Here is a 21,140-nt window from a genome sequence, read left to right on the forward strand (position 1 = left end):
ACAGCTTCAATACAGTAAAACACATTATAACGATTATAACGTCAAATCCTATAGTCACATGACATGTTTTTTTCTGCAGTGATCTGGTTCAAAATGTTCATGGAGCCTATGGAAGTCTATGGGTATCTGCTAGCATGCATTAGCGCAACTACTGGAAGTCTATGGGTATCTGCTAGCATGCATTAGCGCAACTACTGGAAGTCTATGGGTATCTGCTAGCATGCATTAGCGCAACTACTGGAAGTCTATGGGTATCTGCTAGCATGCATTAGCGCAACGACTGGAAGTCTATGGGTATCTGCTAGCATGCATTAGCGCAACTACTGGAAGTCTATGGGTATCTGCTAGCATGCATTAGCGCAACGACTGGAAGTCTATGGGTATCTGCTAGCATGCATTAGCGCAACGACTGGAAGTCTATGGGTATCTGCTAGCATGCATTAGCGCAATAACTGGAAGTCTATGGGTATCTGCTAGCATGCATTAGCGCAACGACTGGAAGTCTATGGGTATCTGCTAGCAATAGCGCAATGACCATTCCTTCTAGATAGCAGATACACATAGACTTCCAGTCACTGCGCTAATTCTAGTTAGCATTGGCTCGGGAAACTACCTCCCTTCATACTGGACATAGAGAAATAAAAATGGTATCAATCATTGCCAAAATCCCGACGCATCCCTTTAAGGATGATCTTGTGGGATTGTACATTTCACCAACAGAGACAAATCACCTAGACAGCTTCTCAGCTTCTTGTTCCAGCATGACCTGACACACACTGTCCCCAATGCGAGAGAGTTACTGCAGCTGGTCCAATAGAAAGTGCCTAACCGGCCTCAGACCTCACCGCACATCCCCTGATTCCTAGGTGCAATATGTGAAGGTCGAGACATGAGGATTCTAATATCCCAGAAGTCTTTGCATAAATGGGGATAAATTCGAAACATCAGCGAAACTAGTTAGCAATGGCGCTGGTCCAATGAATTTGTTGATTATTTTATAAGCTTGTAAATATGACTTTGCCTAACCTGGGTTGGATCTTTAACCTTCCTCCCCCCTCGACTCCCCCCTCGACTCCCCCCTCGACCCCCCCCCTCGACTCCCATACCTCGACTCCCCCCTCGACTCCCCCCTCGACTCCCCCCTCGACTCCCCCCTCGACCCCCCCTCGACTCCCATACCTCGACTCCCCCCTCGACTCCCCCCTCGACCCCCCCCTCGACTCCCCCCCTCGACTCCCCCCTCGACTCCCCCCCTCGACTCCCCCCTCGACTCCCCCCGGACTCCCCCTTCGACTCCCCCTTCGACTCCCCCCTCGACTCCCCCTTCGACTCCCCCTTCGACTCCCCCCTCGACTCCCCCCTCGACTCCCCCTTCGACTCCCCCCTCGACTCCCCCCTCGACTCCCCCCTTGACTCTCTCCAATCACAAAGTGATCATTGGCTAAGCCTCCATATGGTTAACCAGCTGGCTAGTGTCCACCATGCTGGGGTCAACCTCGGTGACGGGCTCCGTGTAGAGGGGGTTGTTGAAGGTACTCCGGCCTGCGCTGAAGACCAGGGGGTTGGTGAAGGAGGGCAGGGGACGGCCGGTCTTCTTGTAGAGCATTAAGGCTGTGAGGCCCATCAGACACATGGTAGCCAATACCACCACCACTGCCAGGCCTGAATACACACGCCTCTGACCTGCCTTCAGAGACACTGCAGGATCACAGGAATAAATATTACAGTATGGCTATGGGTTGACTGGTATGACTGATTGGTTAATTGACTGATTGATTAATTGACCGAGTGGTTAATTGACTGAGTGGTTAATTGACAGAGTGGTTCATCGACAGAATGGTTCATCGACAGAGTGGTTAATTGACAGAGTGGTTTATTGACAGAGTGGTTAATAGACAGAGTGGTTAATAGACAGAGTGGTAATAGACAGAGTGGTAATAGACTGATCATTCATTGACTGATTGATTGATTAGTTGATTGAAGGATGGATGATGGGTTGATGGATGGATGGGTGGGTTGGATGATTGATTGATTGAGTGATTAATTGATTGATTGATTGATTGATTGAAGGATGGATGATGGGTTGACGGATGGATGGGTGGGCTGGATGATTGATTGATTGATTGATTGATGGATGGATGATGGGTTGGATGATTGATTGGCTCATTCATTGGCTCATTCATTCATGACTCACCATGTGTTGGTGGTGTTTCTGGTAGAACTGTAGGTGGAACAGAGAGGATTAATAACAAGGTATTATTAAGAGGTTCAACTCTGTCTATTATCCTATTTGCTCAAAAAATTCTTCAACACAAACTTAATTTCCTATAGATCTATTGACATTCATATGTGCACTACACTATGGAGTGAGAAAGAAAGTTGTGTGGATATTGTTATAGAGCCATGGTCATCCCCTCTCACCCTCGTCTTTCCTACAGATGTATGGTCTGTCTCACCCTCGTCTTTTCTACAGATGTATGGTCTGTCTCACCCTCGTCTTTCCTACAGATGTATGGTCTGTCTCAACCTCGTCTTTCCTACAGATGTATGGTCTGTCTCACCCTCGTCTTTCCTACAGATGTATGGTCAGTCTCACCCTCGTCTTTCCTACAGAAGTATGGTCTGTCTCACCCTCGTCTTTCCTACAGATGTATGGTCAGTCTCACCCTCGTCTTTCCTACAGATGTATGGTCTGTCTCACCCTCGTCTTTCCTACAGATGTATGGTCTGTCTCACCCTCGTCTTTCCTACAGATGTATGGTCTGTCTCACCCTCGTCTTTCCTACAGATGTATGGTCTGTCTCACCTTTGGACTTCTTGCAGATGTATGGTTTATCATCCCACCTGGGGGCAGTGCTCCAGGTCCCATCGGAGGATAGCATATATCCATAGATATAGGAAGAGTCCTGAGGCTGTCCCTCTGCCCAGTTCATGTAGTCCAGCACTGTTTGGTCCAGCCACTTCCACCGACCTGCAACAGGGTCTGTTGTTAGTCATGTAGTTACCTGCACACTTACAGAAAAAGGTTCTATCTAGAACCTAAAAGGGCTTTTCGGCTGTTACCAGAGTTCTCCCATGGTGACAGCCGAAGAACCATTTTGGAACCCTTCTATTATAAAAGTGTAGGTGTGTTTTGAACAGGCCTATCTAGAAGAATTGGTAGTTACCTAGGTGTGTTTTGTACAGGCCTATCTAGAAGGATTGTTTCTAGGTGTGTTTTGAACAGGTCTATCTAGAAGGATTGGTAGTTACCTAGGTGTGTTTTGTACAGGCCTATCTAGAAGGATTGTTTCTAGGTGTGTTTTGAACAGGTCTATCTAGAAGGATTGGTAGTTACCTAGGTGTATTTTGAACAGGCCAATCCAGAAGGATTGGTAGTTACCTAGGTGTGTTTTGAACAGGTCTATCTAGAAGGATTGGTAGTTACCTAGGTGTGTTTTGTACAGGCCAATCCAGAAGGAGGAGTAGCTGTCTTTCAGAATCTCCACGTTGCTCTTTATGAAGCGGAGTTCTTCAGGATCCTCGATGCTCACCAGAGACGCCCCTTCACACACAATATTGGTATTAATGCCTCTCCATTTACTTTCTTTACGGTTTGTTCTGTCCAAAGAAGTTCAGAGTTCGTGGAAAACTGGATCCCATTTCCAGTTCTCTCCTTTTCTCCGTGAAGCATTCACCATCTCACTCCACGCCAGGATGTAAAAGCATCAGATAAGTGTATCAGTCTGTGTCCTAAAGCATTAGATAGGTGTATCAGTCTGGGTACTAAAGCATTAGATAGGTGTATCAGTCTGTGTCCTAAAGCATTAGATAGGTGAATCCGTCTGGGTCCTAAAGCATTAGATAGGTGTATCAGTCTGTGTCCTAAAGCAATAGATAGGTGTATCAGTCTGTGTCCTAAAGCATTAGATAGGTGTATCCGTCTGGGTACTAAAGCATTAGATAGGTGTATCAGTCTGTATCCTAAAGCAATAGATAGGTGTATCAGTCTGTGTCCTAAAGCATTAGATAGGTGTATCAGTCTGGGTACTAAAGCATTAGATAGGTGTATCAGTCTGGGTACTAAAGCATTAGATAGGTATATCCGTCTAGGTACTAAAGCATTAGATAGGTGTATCAGTCTGGGTACTAAAGCATTAGATAGGTGTATCAGTCTGGGTCACACCTTTTTATCCACCAATCCAGTCAACCAGTCCACACTGGAGTAGAATGGGAGGAGAATGGGATATGGGCCCTGTCCAAAATCGCTCAGTTTAATAACGGTACCCAGCATAGGGCCTTGGTCAAAAGTGGTGTACTATGCAGGTGCTTCTACACCTGCAGTGCTTGCTGTTTGGGGTTTTTGGCTGGGTTTCTGTTCAGCACTTTGAGATATCAGCTGATGTTCGAAGGGATATATAAATACATTTGATTTGATTTGATGTAGGGAATAGTGTAGTGGCCACTAAGTACTATGCCCTTGTATCTAAGATTAAACTTGCTATCAAATGTGGCATATTGAATATGAACGCATGTACCCTGAAGAGTTCTGAATGTAATGTGTTACATGGCCTCAAATCTCCTCTCTCTCCTGACAAGTCAACTTATCAGAAATCACAGGTATTCAATAGGACGTCAATTTTTGACACACCCTTGGTTTTGAGGCTCCTCCTACCTTTACGTATACAGCTGGTGGAGGCGTCGGCCCACTCTATGTGGTTAATGACGAAGCTGTAGCAGTGCCCTCTGAAAGGCAACCAGAACCATGGGCTGTTGCTACCACTGTTCTCCTCCTGCTCCTCCTGGATACATTCCCCGGTGTACTGGGGTGGGACCATGGGCGGGACGGCTGTGGGGGGAACAAACCAAAAGGATTACAGCACTGCACAGGGATCAACCAATAGGATATCTTCTCTGGGAGAAACTAGCCAATGGTATTACGGCGCTGCATAAGGACCAACAAATAGGATCCTTCACACCCTGCTGCTTTCACACACTGGGGTAGGTGACTGTCTCACCTGGGGACTACTAACAGACTGGGGTAGGTACCTGTCTCACCTGGTGACTACTAACAGACTAGGGTTGGTACCTGTTACACCTGGGGACTACCAACACTGGGGTAGGTACCTGTCTCATCTGGTGACAACTAACAGACTGGGGTTGGTACCTGTTACACCTGGGGACTACCAACACACTGGGGTAGGTGACTGTCTCACCTGGTGACTACTAACACACTGGGGTAGATACCTGTTTCACCTGGGGACTACCAACAGACTGGGGTAGATACCTGTCTCACCTGGGGACTACTAACACACTGGGGTAGATACCTGTCTCACCTGGGGACTACCAACAGACTGGGGTAGATACCTGTCTCACCTGGTGACTACTAACACACTGGGGTAGATACCTGTCTCACCTGGTGACTACTAGCACACTGGGGTAGGTACCTGTCTCACCTGGTGACTACTAACACACTGGTGTAGGAGACTGTCTCACCTGGTGACTACTAACACACTGGGGTAGGTACCTGTCTCACCTGGTGACTACTAACACACTGGGGTAGATACCTGTCTCACCTGGGGACTACTAACACACTGGTGTAGGAGACTGTCTCACCTGGTGACTACTAACACACTGGAGTAGGAGACTGTCTCACCTGGTGACTACTAACACACTGGGGTAGGTACCTGTCTCACCTGGTGACTACTAACACACTGGGTTAGGTACCTGTCTCACCTGGTGACTACTAACACACTGGGGTTGGTACCTGTCTCACCTGGTGACTACTAACACACTGGGGTAGGTACCTGTCTCACCTGGGGACTACTAACACACTGGGGTAGGTGACTGTCTCACCTGGTGACTACTAACACACTGGGGTAAGAGATTGTCAGCTGGTGACTACTAACACACTGAGGTAGGAGACTGTCTCACCTGGTGACTACTAACACACTGGGGTAGGTACCTGTCTCACCTAGTTACTACTAACACACTGGTGTAGGAGACTGTCTCACCTGGTGACTACTAACACACTGGAGAAGCTACCTGTCTCACCTGGTGACTACTAACACACTGGGGTAGGAGACTGTCTCACCTGGTGACTACTAACACACTCGGGTAGCTACCTGTATCACCTATTGACTACTAACACACTGGGGTAGGAGACTGTCTCACCTGGTGACTACTAACACACTGGGGTAAGAGATTGTCAGCTGGTGACTACTAACACACTGAGGTAGGAGACTGTCTCACCTGGTGAAAACTAACACACTGGAGTAGGAGACTGTCTCACCTGGTGACTACTAACACACTGGAGTAAGTACCTGTCTAACCTGGTTACTACTAACACACTGGGGTAGGTACCTGTCTCACCTGGTGACTACTAACACACTGGTGTAGGAGACTGTCTCACCTGGTGACTACTAAAACACTGGAGTAAGTACCTGTCTAACCTGGTTACTACTAACACACTGGGGTAGGTACCTGTCTCACCTGGGGACTACTAACACACTGGGGTAGATACCTGTCTCACCTGGGGACTACTAACACACTGGGGTAGGTACCTGTCTCACCTGGTGACTACTAACACACTGGGGTAGATACCTGTTTCACCTGGGGACTACCAACAGACTGGGGTAGATACCTGTCTCACCTGGTGACTACTAACACACTGGGGTAGATACCTGTCTCACCTGGGGACTACCAACAGACTGGGGTAGATACCTGTCTCACCTGGTGACTACTAACACACTGGGGTAGATACCTGTCTCACCTGGTGACTACTAACACACTGGGGTAGGTACCTGTCTCACCTGGTGACTACTAACACACTGGTGTAGGAGACTGTCTCACCTGGTGACTACTAACACACTGGGGTAGGTACCTGTCTCACCTGGTGACTACTAACACACTGGGGTAGATACCTGTCTCACCTGGGGACTACCAACAGACTGGGGTAGATACCTGTCTCACCTGGGGACTACTAACACACTGGGGTAGATACCTGTCTCACCTGGGGACTACTAACACACTGGGGTAGGTACCTGTCTCACCTGGTGACTACTAACACACTGGGGTAGATACCTGTCTCACCTGGGGACTACTAACACACTGGGGTAGGTACCTGTCTCACCTGGTGACTACTAACACACTGGGGTAGGTACCTGTCTCACCTGGTGACTACTAACACACTGGGGTAGGAGACTGTCTCACCTGGGGACTACAAACACACTGGGGTAGGAGACTGTCTCACCTGGGGACTACAAACACACTGGGGTAGGAGACTGTCTCACCTGGTTACTACTAACACACTGGGGAAGGTACCTGTCTCACATGGTGACTACTAACACACTGGGGAAGGTACCTGTCTCACCTGGTTACTACTAACACACTGGGGTAGGAGACTGTCTCACTTGGTGACTACTAACACACTAGGGTAGGTACCTGTCTCACCTGGTTACTACTAACACACTGGGGTAGGAGACTGTCTCACCTGGGGACTACTAACACTCTGGAGTAGGAGACTCTCACCTGGTGACTACTAATACACTGGAGTAGGAGACTGTCTCACCTGGGGACTACTAACACACTGGGGTAGGTACTTGTCTCGCCTGGTGACTACTAACACACTGGGGTAGGTACCTGTCTCACCTGGTGACTACTAACACACTGGGGTAGGTACCTGTCTCACCTGGTGACTACTAACACACTGGGGTAGGTACCTGTCTCACCTGGTGACTACTAACACACTGGAGTAAGTACCTGTCTCACCTGGTGACTACTAACACACTGGGGTAGGTACCTGTCTCACCTGGTGACTACTAACACACTGGTGTAGGTACCTGTCTCACCTGGGGACTACTAACACACTGGGGTAAGAGATTGTCAGCTGGTGACTAGTAACACACTGAGGTAGAAGACTGTCTCACCTGGTGTCTACTAACACACTGGGGTAGGTACCTGTCTCACCTAGTGACTACTAACACACTGGAGTAGGATACTGTCTCACCTAGGGACTACTAACACTCTGGAGTAGGAGACTGTCTCACCTGGGGACTACTAACACACTGGGGTAGGAGACTGTCTCACTTGGTGACTACTAACACACTGGAGTAGGAGACTGTCTCACCTGGGGACTACTAACACACTGGGGTAGGAGACTGTCTCACCTGGGGACTACTAACACACTGGAGTAGGAGACTGTCTCACCTGGGGACTACTAACACACTGGGGTAGGAGACTGTCTCACCTGGGGACTACTAACACACTGGGGTAGGTACCTGTCTCACCTGGTGACTACTAACACACTGGGGTAGGTACCTGTCTCACCTGGTGACTACTAACACACTGGGGTAGGAGACTGTCTCACTTGGTTACTACTAACACACTGGGGTAGGTACCTGTCTCACCTGGGGACTACTAACACACTGGGGTAGGTACCTGTCTCACCTGGTGACTACTAACACACTGGGGTAGGTACCTGTCTCACCTGGGGACTACTAACACACTGGGGTAGGTACCTGTCTCACCTGGTGACTACTAACACACTGGGGTAAGTACCTGTCTCACCTGGGGACTACTAACACACGGGGGTCGCACCTGGGGATGACCAACACACTGGGGTAGGTACCTGTCTCGCCTGGTGAGTACTAACACACTGGGGTAGGAGACTGTCTCACCTGGGCACCTCTAACACACTGTGGTAGGAGACTGTCTCACCTGGGCACCTCTAACACACTGTGGTAGGTACCTGTCTCACCTGGTGATGACTAACACACTGGGGTAGGAGACTGTCAGCTGGTGACTACTAACACAATGGGGTAGGAGACTGTCTCACCTGGTGTCTACTAACACACTGGGGTAGGTAACTGTCTCACCTGGTGACTACTAACACACTGGGGTAGGTACCTGTCTCACCTGGTGACTACTAACACACTGGGGTAAGAGATTGTCAGCTGGTGACTACTAACACACTGAGGTAGGAGACTGTCTCACCTGGTGTCTACTAACACACTGGGGTAGGTACCTGTCTCACTTAGTGACTACTAACACACTGGAGTAGGATACTGTCTCACCTAGGGACTACTAACACTCTGGAGTAGGAGACTGTCTCACCTGGGGACTACTAACACACTGGGGTAGGAGACTGTCTCACTTGGTGACTACTAACACACTGGAGTAGGAGACTGTCTCACCTGGGGACTACTAACACACTGGGGTAGGAGACTGTCTCACCTGGGGACTACTAACACACTGGAGTAGGAGACTGTCTCACCTGGGGACTACTAACACACTGGGGTAGGAGACTGTCTCACCTGGGGACTACTAACACACTGGGGTAGGTACCTGTCTCACCTGGTGACTACTAACACACTGGGGTAGGCACCTGTCTCACCTGGTGACTACTAACACACTGGGGTAGGAGACTGTCTCACTTGGTTACTACTAACACACTGGGGTAGGTACCTGTCTCACCTGGGGACTACTAACACACTGGGGTAGGTACCTGTCTCACCTGGTGACTACTAACACACTGGGGTAGGTACCTGTCTCACCTGGTGACTACTAACACACTGGGGTAGGAGACTGTCTCACCTGGGGCCTACAAACACACTGGGGTAAGTACCTGTCTCACCTGGTGACTACTAACACACTGTGGTAGGTACCTGTCTCACCTGGGGACTACTAACACACGGGGGTCGCACCTGGGGATGACCAACACACTGGGGTAGGTACCTGTCTCGCCTGGTGAGTACTAACACACTGGGGTAGGAGACTGTCTCACCTGGGCACCTCTAACACACTGTGGTAGGAGACTGTCTCACCTGGGCACCTCTAACAAACTGTGGTAGGTACCTGTCTCACCTGGTGATGACTAACACACTGGGGTAGGAGACTGTCAGCTGGTGACTACTAACACAATGGGGTAGGAGACTGTCTCACCTGGTGTCTACTAACACACTGGGGTAGGTACCTGTCACACTTGGTGACTACTAACACACTGGGGTAGGTACCTGTCTCACCTGGTGACTACTAACACACTGGGGTAGGTACCTGTCTCACCTGGGGACTACCAACAGACTGGGGTAGGTGAATGTCTTACCTGGTGACTACTAACACACTGGGGTAGGTGACTGGCTCACCTGGGGACTACTAACACACTGGGGTAGGTGACTGTCTCACCTGGTGACTACTAACACACTGGGGTAGGTACCCGTCTCACCTGGGGACTAATAACACACTGGGGTGGGTGACTGTCTCACCTGGGGACTACTGACACATTGGGGTATGAGACTGTCTCACCTGGGGACTACTAACACACTGGGGTAGGTACCTTTCACACCTGGTGACTACTAACACACTGGGGTAGGAGACTGTCTCACTTGGTGACTGCTAACACACTGGGGTAGGTACCTGTCTCACCTGGGGACTACTAACACTCTGGAGTAGGAGACTGTCTCACCTGGTGACTACTAACACACTGGAGTAGGAGACTGTCTCACCTGGTGACTATTAACATACTGGGGTAAGTACCTGTCTCACCTGGTTACTACTAAAACACTGGGGTTGGTACCTGTCTCACCTGGTGACTACTAACACACTGGGGTAGGTACCTGTCTCGCCTGGTGACTACTAACACACTGGGGTAGGTACCTGTCTCACCTGGGGACTACTAACACACTGGGGTAGGTGACTGTCTCACCTGGTGACTACTAACACACTGGAGTAAGTATCTGTCTCACCTGGTTACTACTAACACACTGGGGTAGGTACCTGTCTCACCTGGTGACTACTAACACACTGGGGTAGGTACCTGTCTCGCCTGGTGACTACTAACACACTGGGGTAGGTACCTGTCTCACCTGGTGACTACTAACACACTGGGGTAGGTGACTGTCTCACCTGGTGACTACTAACACACTGGGGTAGGAGACTGTCTCACCTGGTGACTACTAACACACTGGGGTAGGTACCTGTCTCACCTAGTGACTACTAACACACTGGTGTAGATACCTGTCTCACCTGGGGACTACTAACACACTGGGGTAGATACCTGTCTCACCTGGTGACTACTATCACACTGGGGTAGGTGACTGTCTCACCTGGTGACTACTAACACACTGGGGTAGGAGACTGTCTCACCTGGTGACTACTAACACACTGGGGTAGGTACCTGTCTCACCTGGTGACTACTAACACACTGGTGTAGATACCTGTCTCACCTGGTGACTACTAACACACTGGGGTAGGAGACTGTCTCACCTGGTGACTACTAACACACTGGTGTAGATACCTGTCTCACCTGGTGACTACTAACACACTGGGGTAGATACCTGTCTCACCTGGGGACTACTAACACACTGGTGTAGGAGACTGTCTCACCTGGTGACTACTAACACACTGGAGTAGGAGACTGTCTCACCTGGTGACTACTAACACACTGGGGTAGGTACCTGTCTCACCTGGTGACTACTAACACACTGGGTTAGGTACCTGTCTCACCTGGTGACTACTAACACACTGGGGTAGGTACCTGTCTCACTTGGTGACTACTAACACACTGGGGTAGGTACCTGTCTCACTTGGTGACTACTAACACACTGGGGTAGGTACCTGTCTCACCTGGTGACTACTAACACACTGGGGTAGGTACCTGTCTCACCTGGTGACTACTAACACACTGGGTTAGGTGATTGTTGCACCTGGGAACTAAAACCACAAGGGGGTAGGAGAATGTCTCACCTGGTGACTACTAACACACTGGGGTAGGTGCCTGTCTCGTCTGGTGACTACTAACACACTGGGGTAGGTACCTGTCTCACCTGGGGACTACTAACACACTGGGGTAGGTGACTGTCTCACCTGGTGACTACTAACACACTGGGGTAAGAGATTGTCAGCTGGTGACTACTAACACACTGAGGTAGGAGACTGTCTCACCTGGTGACTACTAACACACTGGGGTAGGTACCTGTCTCACCTAGTTACTACTAACACACTGGTGTAGGAGACTGTCTCACCTGGTGACTACTAACACACTGGAGTAGCTACCTGTCTCACCTGGTGACTACTAACACACTGGGGTAGGAGACTGTCTCACCTGGTGACTACTAACACACTCGGGTAGGAGACTGTCTCACCTGGTGACTACTAACACTCTGGAGTAGGAGACTGTCTCATCTGGTTACTACTAACACACTGGGGTAGGTACCTGTCTCACCTGGTGACTACTAACACACTGGGGTATGAGACTGTCTCACTTGGTTACTACTAACACACTGGGGTAGGTACCTGTCTCACCTGGGGACTACTAACACACTGGGGTAGGTACCTGTCTCACCTGGTGACTACTAACACACTGGGGTAGGTACCTGTCTCACCTGGTGACTACTAACACACTGGTGTAGGTACCTGTCTCACCTGGGGACTACTAACACACTGGGGTAGGTACCTGTCTCACCTGGTGACTACTAACACACTGGAGTAGGAGACTGTCTCACCTGGTGACTACTAACACACTGGGGTAAGTACCTGTCTCACCTAGTGACTACTAACACACTGTGGTAGGTACCTGTCTCACCTAGGGACTACTAACACACGGGGGTAGATACCTGTCGCACCTGGAGATGACTAACATACTGGGGTAGGAGACTCTCACCTGGTGACCACTAACACACTGGGGTAGGTACCTGATCACCTGGTGACTACTAACACACTGGGGTAGGAGACTGTCTCACCTGGTGACTACTAACACACTGGGGTAGGAGACTGTCTCACCTGGTGTCTACTAACACACTGGGGTAGGTGACTGTCTCACCTGGGGACTACTAACACACTGGGGTAGGTGACTGTCTCACCTGGTGACTACTAACACACTGGGGTAGGTACCCGTCTCACCTGGGGACTACTAACACACTGGGGTGGGTGACTGTCTCACCTGGGGACTACTGACACATTGGGGTATGAGACTGTCTCACCTGGGGACTACTAACACACTGGGGTAGGAGACTGTCTCACTTGGGGACTACTAACACATTGGGGTATGAGACTGTCACACCTGGTGACTACTAACACACTGGGGTAGGAGACTGTCTCACTTGGGGACTACTAACACTCTGGAGTAGGAGACTGTCTCACCTGGGGACTACTAACACACTGGGGTAGGAGACTGTCTCACCTGGTGACTACTAACACACTGGGGTAGGAGACTGTCTCACCTGGTGACTACTAACACACTGGGGTAGGAGACTGTCTCACCTGGTGACTACTAACACACTGGGGTAGGAGACTGTCTCACCTGGTGACTACTAACACACTGAGGTAGGAGACTGTCTCACCTGGTGACTACTAACACACTGGGGTAGGTACCTGTCTCACCTGGTTACTACTAACACACTGGGGTAGGAGACTGTCTCACCTGGTGACTACTAACACACTGGGGTAGGAGACTGTCTCACCTGGTGACTACTAACACACTGGGGTAGGTACCTGTCTCACCTGGTTACTACTAACACACTGGGGTAGGAGACTGTCTCACCTGGTGACTACTAACACACTGGAGTAGGAGACTGTCTCACCTGGTGACTACTAACACACTGGGGTAGGTACCTGTCTCACCTGGTGACTACTAACACACTGGGTTAGGTACCTGTCTCACCTGGTGACTACTAACACACTGGGGTAGGTACCTGTCTCACTTGGTGACTACTAACACACTGGGGTAGGTACCTGTCTCACTTGGTGACTACTAACACACTGGGGTAGGTACCTGTCTCACCTGGTGACTACTAACACACTGGGGTAGGTACCTGTCTCACCTGGTGACTACTAACACACTGGGTTAGGTGATTGTTGCACCTGGGAACTAAAACCACAAGGGGGTAGGAGAATGTCTCACCTGGTGACTACTAACACACTGGGGTAGGTGCCTGTCTCGTCTGGTGACTACTAACACACTGGGGTAGGTACCTGTCTCACCTGGGGACTACTAACACACTGGGGTAGGTGACTGTCTCACCTGGTGACTACTAACACACTGGGGTAAGAGATTGTCAGCTGGTGACTACTAACACACTGAGGTAGGAGACTGTCTCACCTGGTGACTACTAACACACTGGGGTAGGTACCTGTCTCACCTAGTTACTACTAACACACTGGTGTAGGAGACTGTCTCACCTGGGGACTACTAACACACTGGAGTAGCTACCTGTCTCACCTGGTGACTACTAACACACTGGGGTAGGAGACTGTCTCACCTGGTGACTACTAACACACTCGGGTAGGAGACTGTCTCACCTGGTGACTACTAACACTCTGGAGTAGGAGACTGTCTCATCTGGTTACTACTAACACACTGGGGTAGGTACCTGTCTCACCTGGTGACTACTAACACACTGGGGTATGAGACTGTCTCACTTGGTTACTACTAACACACTGGGGTAGGTACCTGTCTCACCTGGGGACTACTAACACACTGGGGTAGGTACCTGTCTCACCTGGTGACTACTAACACACTGGGGTAGGTACCTGTCTCACCTGGTGACTACTAACACACTGGTGTAGGTACCTGTCTCACCTGGGGACTACTAACACACTGGGGTAGGTACCTGTCTCACCTGGTGACTACTAACACACTGGAGTAGGAGACTGTCTCACCTGGTGACTACTAACACACTGGGGTAAGTACCTGTCTCACCTGGTGACTACTAACACACTGTGGTAGGTACCTGTCTCACCTAGGGACTACTAACACACGGGGGTAGGTACCTGTCGCACCTGGAGATGACTAACATACTGGGGTAGGAGACTCTCACCTGGTGACCACTAACACACTGGGGTAGGTACCTGATCACCTGGTGACTACTAACACACTGGGGTAGGAGACTGTCTCACCTGGTGACTACTAACACACTGGGTAGGAGACTGTCTCACCTGGTGTCTACTAACACACTGGGGTAGGTGACTGTCTCACCTGGGGACTACTAACACACTGGGGTAGGTGACTGTCTCACCTGGTGACTACTAACACACTGGGGTAGGTACCCGTCTCACCTGGGGACTACTAACACACTGGGGTGGGTGACTGTCTCACCTGGGGACTACTGACACATTGGGGTATGAGACTGTCTCACCTGGGGACTACTAACACACTGGGGTAGGAGACTGTCTCACTTGGGGACTACTAACACATTGGGGTATGAGACTGTCACACCTGGTGACTACTAACACACTGGGGTAGGAGACTGTCTCACTTGGGGACTACTAACACTCTGGAGTAGGAGACTGTCTCACCTGGGGACTACTAACACACTGGGGTAGGAGACTGTCTCACCTGGTGACTACTAACACACTGGGGTAGGAGACTGTCTCACCTGGTGACTACTAACACACTGGGGTAGGAGACTGTCTCACCTGGTGACTACTAACACACTGGGGTAGGAGACTGTCTCACCTGGTGACTACTAACACACTGAGGTAGGAGACTGTCTCACCTGGTGACTACTAACACACTGGGGTAGGTACCTGTCTCACCTGGTTACTACTAACACACTGGGGTAGGAGACTGTCTCACCTGGTGACTACTAACACACTGGGGTAGGAGACTGTCTCACCTGGTGACTACTAACACACTGGGGTAGGTACCTGTCTCACCTGGTTACTACTAACACACTGGGGTAGGAGACTGTCTCACCTGGTGACTACTAACACACTGGGGTAGGTGACTGTCTCACCTGGTGACTACTAACACACTGGGGTAGGTACCTGTCTCACCTGGTTACTACTAACACACTGGGGTAGGAGACTGTCTCACCTGGTGACTACTAACACACTGGGGTAGGAGACTGTCTCACCTGGTTACTACTAACACACTGGGGTAGGTACCTGTCTAACCTGGTTACTACTAACACACTGGGGTAGGTACCTGTCTCACCTGGTTACTACTAAAACACTGGGGTAGGAGACTGTCTCACCTGGTGACTACTAACACACTGGGGTAGGAGACTGTCTCACCTGGTGACTACTAACACACTGGGGTAGGTACCTGTCTCACCTGGTGACTACTAACACACTGGGGTAGGAGACTGTCTCACTTGGTGACTACTAACATACTGGGGTAGGTACCTGTCTCACCTGGAGACTACTAACACACTGGGTTAGGTACCTGTCTCACCTGGTGACTACTAACACACTGGGGTAGGAGACTGTCAGCTGGTGACTACTAACACACTGGGGTAGGTACCTGTCTCACCTGGGGACTACTAACACAATGGGGTAGGAGACTCTCTCACCTGGTGACCACTAACACACTGGGGTAGGTACCTGATCACCTGGTGACTACTAACACACTGGGGTAGGTACCTGTCACACTTGGTGACTACTAACACACTGGGGTAGGTACCTGTCTCACCTGGGGACTACTAACACACTGGGGTAGGTACCTGTCACACTTGGGGACTACTAACACACTGGGGTAGGAGACTGTCTCACCTGGGGACTACTAACACACTGGGGTAGGAGACTGTCTCACCTGGGGACTACTAACACACTGGGGTAGGAGACTGTCTCACCTGGGGACTGCTTACACACACTGGGGTAGGTGTGGTTACAAAGGGCTGTCTTCCAGGTGCCTTCCACATCCAGGTAGACACAGGGCCGGTCTCTGCTGGGCTCGCCTTGGGCCCACCGGTCCATGCTCAAGGGCCATCCGTCCATCCACCTGAAGTAGCCTTGCGTCTGAAAAAACAAACCACTACAGCTGTAAGTCAGTTGGTAGAGCACGGCGCTCCCAACGTCACTCTCATGGGTTTGATTCCTGCTGGCAGCGCCCTGACGATCTGATCTCCATGTTATATTACAGTACACTAGCCTTTCCTGACAATCTGAACTCCATGTTATATTACAGTACACTAGCCTTTCCTGACAATCTGAACTCCATGTTATATTACAGTACACTAGCCTTTCCTGACAATCTGAACTCCATGTTATATTACAGTACACTAGCCTTTCCTGACAATCTGAACAGCTAGGCTTTATCTCAGAGGACAAAATTTTGTGGTGCTGCAGACGACCCTGTGGTTGAAACCCACCCGTATCCCCTACAGCAGTCCCGTGACTTCTTCCCGATCACCCAACACATTCCAAGGCCATCTGGATTCCTACAGATACCCATTAACTTGTATCAAATGTATTTATAAAGCCCTTCTTAGATCAGCTGATGTCACACAGCGCTGTACAGAATCCCAGCCTAAAACCCCAAACAGGAAGCAATGCAGGTGTAGAAGCACCTTGTTACATCTGATGTACCAACCAGTCTCTATCACCCCTCAGATACTATAGTACTACTGATGTACCAACCAGTCTCTATCACCCCTCAGATACTATAGTATTACTGATGTAACAACCAGTCGATATCTTAACCGCCATCGATAAGAAACATTACTGTGCAGCCGTATTCATTGATCTGGCCAAGGCTTTCGACTCTGTCAATCACCACATCCTCATCGGCAGACTCAACAGCCTTGGTTTCTCAAATGATTGCCTCGCCTGGTTCACCAACTACTTCTCTGATAGAGTTCAGTGTGTCAAATCGGAGGGTCTGTTGTCCGGACCTCTGGCAGTCTCTATGGGGGTGCCACAGGGTTCAATTCTTGGACCGACTCTCTTCTCTGTATACATCAATGAGGTCGCTCTTGCTGCTGGTGAGTCTCTGATCCACCGCTACGCAGACGACACCATTCTGTATACTTCCGGCCCTTCTTTGGACACTGTGTTAACAACCCTCCAGGCAAGCTTCAATGCCATACAACTCTCCTTCCGTGGCCTCCAATTGCTCTTAAATACAAGTAAAACTAAATGCATGCTCTTCAACCGATCGCTACCTGCACCTACCCGCCTGTCCAACATCACTACTCTGGACGGCTCTGACTTGTACGTGGACAACTACAAATACTTAGGTGTCTGGTTAGACTGTAAACTCTCCTTCCAGACCCATATCAAACATCTCCAATCCAAAGTTAAATCTAGAATTGGCTTCCTATTTCGCAACAAAGCATCCTTCACTCATGCTGCCAAACATACCCTTGTAAAACTGACCATCCTACCAATCCTCGACTTTGGCGATGTAATCTACAAAATAGCCTCCAATACCCTACTCAACAAATTGGATGCAGTCTATCACAGTGCAATCCGTTTTGTCACCAAAGCCCCATATACTACCCACCATTGCGACCTGTACGCTCTCGTTGGCTGGCCCTCGCTTCATACTCGTCGCCAAACCCACTGGCTCCATGTCATCTACAAGACCCTGCTAGGTAAAGTCCCCCCTTATCTCAGCTCGCTGGTCACCATAGCATCTCCCACCTGTAGCACACGCTCCAGCAGGTATATCTCTCTAGTCACCCCCAAAACCAATTCTTTCTTTGGCCGCCTCTCTTTCCAGTTCTCTGCTGCCAATGACTGGAACGAACTACAAAAATCTCTGAAACTGGAAACACTTATCTCCCTCACTAGCTTTAAGCACCAACTGTCAGAGCAGCTCACAGATTACTGCACCTGTACATAGCCCACCTATAATTTAGCCCTATCAACTACCTCTTTCCCAACTGTATTTAATTTATTTATTTATTTTGCTCCTTTGCACCCCATTATTTTTATTTCTACTTTGCACATTCTTCCATTGCAAAACTACCATTCCAGTGTTTTACTTGCTATATTGTATTTACCTTGCCACCAAGGCCTTTTTTTTGCCTTTACCTCCCTTCTCACCTCATTTGCTCACATTGTATATAGACTTGTTTATACTTTATTATTGACTGTATGTTTGTTTTACTCCATGTGTAACTCTGTGTTGTTGTATCTGTCGAACTGCTTTGCTTTATCTTGGCCAGGTCGCAATTGTAAATGAGAACTTGTTCTCAACTTGCCTACCTGGTTAAATAAAGGTAAAATAAAATAAAATAAATAAAATAAACAACCAGTCTCTATCACCCCTCAGATACTACAGTATTACTGATGTACCAACCAGTCTCTATCACCCCTCAGATACTATAGTATTACTGATGTACCAACCAGTCTCTATCACCCCTCAGATACTATAGTAATACTGATGTACTAACACGTCTCTATCACCCCTCAGATACTATAGTATTACTGATGTACCAACCAGTCTCTATCACCCCTCAGATACTGTAGAATTACTGATGTACCAACCAGTCTCTATCACCCCTCAGATACTATAGTACTACTGATGTACCAACCAGTCTCTATCACCCCTCAGATACTGTAGAATTACTGATGTACCAACCAGTCTCTATCACCCCTCAGATACTATAGTAATACTGATGTACCAACCAGTCTCTATCACCCCTCAGATACTATAGTATTACTGATGTACCAACCAGTCTCTATCACCCCTCAGGTACTATAGTATTACTACAACCAGTCTCTATCACCCCTCAGATACTATAGTATTACTACAACCAGTCTCTATCACCCCACAGATACTATAGTATTACTGATGTACCAACCAGTCTCTCTCACCCCTCAGATACTATAGTAATACTACAACCAGTCTCTATCACCCCTCAGATACTATAGTATTACTACAACCAGTCTCTATCACCCCTCAGATACTATAGTATTACTGATGTACCAACCAGTCTCTATCGCCCCTCAGATACTATAGTATTACTGATGTACCAACCAGTCTCTATCACCCCTCAGATACTATAGTATTACTGATGTACCAACCAGTCTCTATCACCCCTCAGATACTATAGTAATACTGCTGTACCAACCAGTCTCTATCACCCCTCAGATACTATAGTATTACTACAACCAGTCTCTATCACCCCTCAGATACTATAGCATTACTGATGTACCAACCAGTCTCTGTCACCCCTCAGATACTATAGTATTACTGATGTACCAACCAGTCTCTATCACCACTCAGATACTATAGTATTCCTACAACCAGTCTCTATCACCCCTCAGATACTATAGTATTACTGATGTACCAACATGTCTCTTTCACCCCTCAGATACTATAGTATTACTGATGTACCAACCAGTGTCTCTCACCCCTCAGATACTACAGTATTACTGATGTACCAACCAGTCTCTATCACCCCTCAGATACTGTAGTATTACTGATGTACCAACCAGTCTCTATCACCCCTCAGATACTATAGTATTACTACAACCAGTCTCTATCACCCCTCAGATACTATAGCATTACTGATGTACCAACCAGTCTCTGTCACCCCTCAGATACTATAGTATTACTGATGTACCAACCAGTCTCTATCACCACTCAGATACTATAGTATTCCTACAACCAGTCTCTATCACCCCTCAGATACTATAGTATTACTGATGTACCAACATGTCTCTTTCACCCCTCAGATACTATAGTATTACTGATGTACCAACCAGTGTCTCTCACCCCTCAGATACTACAGTATTACTGATGTACCAACCAGTCTCTATCACCCCTCAGATACTGTAGTATTACTGATGTACCAACCAGTCTCTATCACTCCTCAGATACTATAGTATTACTGATGTATCAACCAGTCTCTATCCCCCCTCAGATACTATAGTATTACTGATGTACCAACCAGTCTCTATCACCCCTCAGATACTATAGTATTACTGATATACCAACCAGTCTCTATCACCCCTCAGATACTATAGTATTACTGATGTACCAACCAGTCTCTATCACCCCTCAGATACTATAGTATTACTTATGATCCATCATGTCTCGAGTATAGAAATGTTCAAAGTTTCACCCAGAATCCAACAGTACCAATAACCTGCCTGTTCTGATGAGGAGTCCGTTGCACCTGAAGAGACAGCTAGTACTGTACCTCATTCCTATTGAGTCCAATCCACAGTGGTGTCTGCAGCTTCAAAGCCTGCAGCTCCAGGTAGGCTGCTGACAGTTCATCCAGGGTGCTAGCCAGCTGGCCCTCCTCAGCCTCACACTGCATCCGGGCTTCGGGCCATGTCCTGTTCTGGGGCAGCACCTTGTAGGAGTCGTTGGCCAGCTTCACCCAGCCTCTAGGTAACATTGTCGGTGTCGGGACTGGGATGCCTGAGTCTAGGAGGGCAGGGCAACACTTAGTCACATTACAAATCACAGGGCCGAGGATGGAGAC

At 48.9% G+C, this 21,140-nt stretch overlaps 1 protein-coding gene across 1 annotated transcript in view; it reads right to left on the reverse strand.

The window, feature by feature from the left end:
* Positions 1-1,399: 1,399 nt before the first annotated feature.
* LOC110508267 (macrophage mannose receptor 1) overlaps positions 1,400-21,140 on the reverse strand; it is a 230,583-nt gene continuing 210,842 nt past the window's right edge. The window contains exons 26-32 of the mRNA XM_036966151.1: positions 20,850-21,082; positions 16,548-16,713; positions 4,655-4,828; positions 3,428-3,544; positions 2,807-2,971; positions 2,195-2,221; positions 1,400-1,698 (exon numbers count right to left, since the gene is read on the reverse strand). Coding sequence (XP_036822046.1) covers positions 1,442-1,698; positions 2,195-2,221; positions 2,807-2,971; positions 3,428-3,544; positions 4,655-4,828; positions 16,548-16,713; positions 20,850-21,082 — 1,139 coding nt within the window. The 3' untranslated portion in view covers positions 1,400-1,441. The remainder of the gene's footprint in view (positions 1,699-2,194; positions 2,222-2,806; positions 2,972-3,427; positions 3,545-4,654; positions 4,829-16,547; positions 16,714-20,849; positions 21,083-21,140) is intronic.

Source organism: Oncorhynchus mykiss, chromosome 28 (genome assembly GCF_013265735.2).
Source record: "Oncorhynchus mykiss isolate Arlee chromosome 28, USDA_OmykA_1.1, whole genome shotgun sequence".
NCBI classification, from domain to species: Eukaryota; Metazoa; Chordata; class Actinopteri; order Salmoniformes; family Salmonidae; genus Oncorhynchus; species Oncorhynchus mykiss.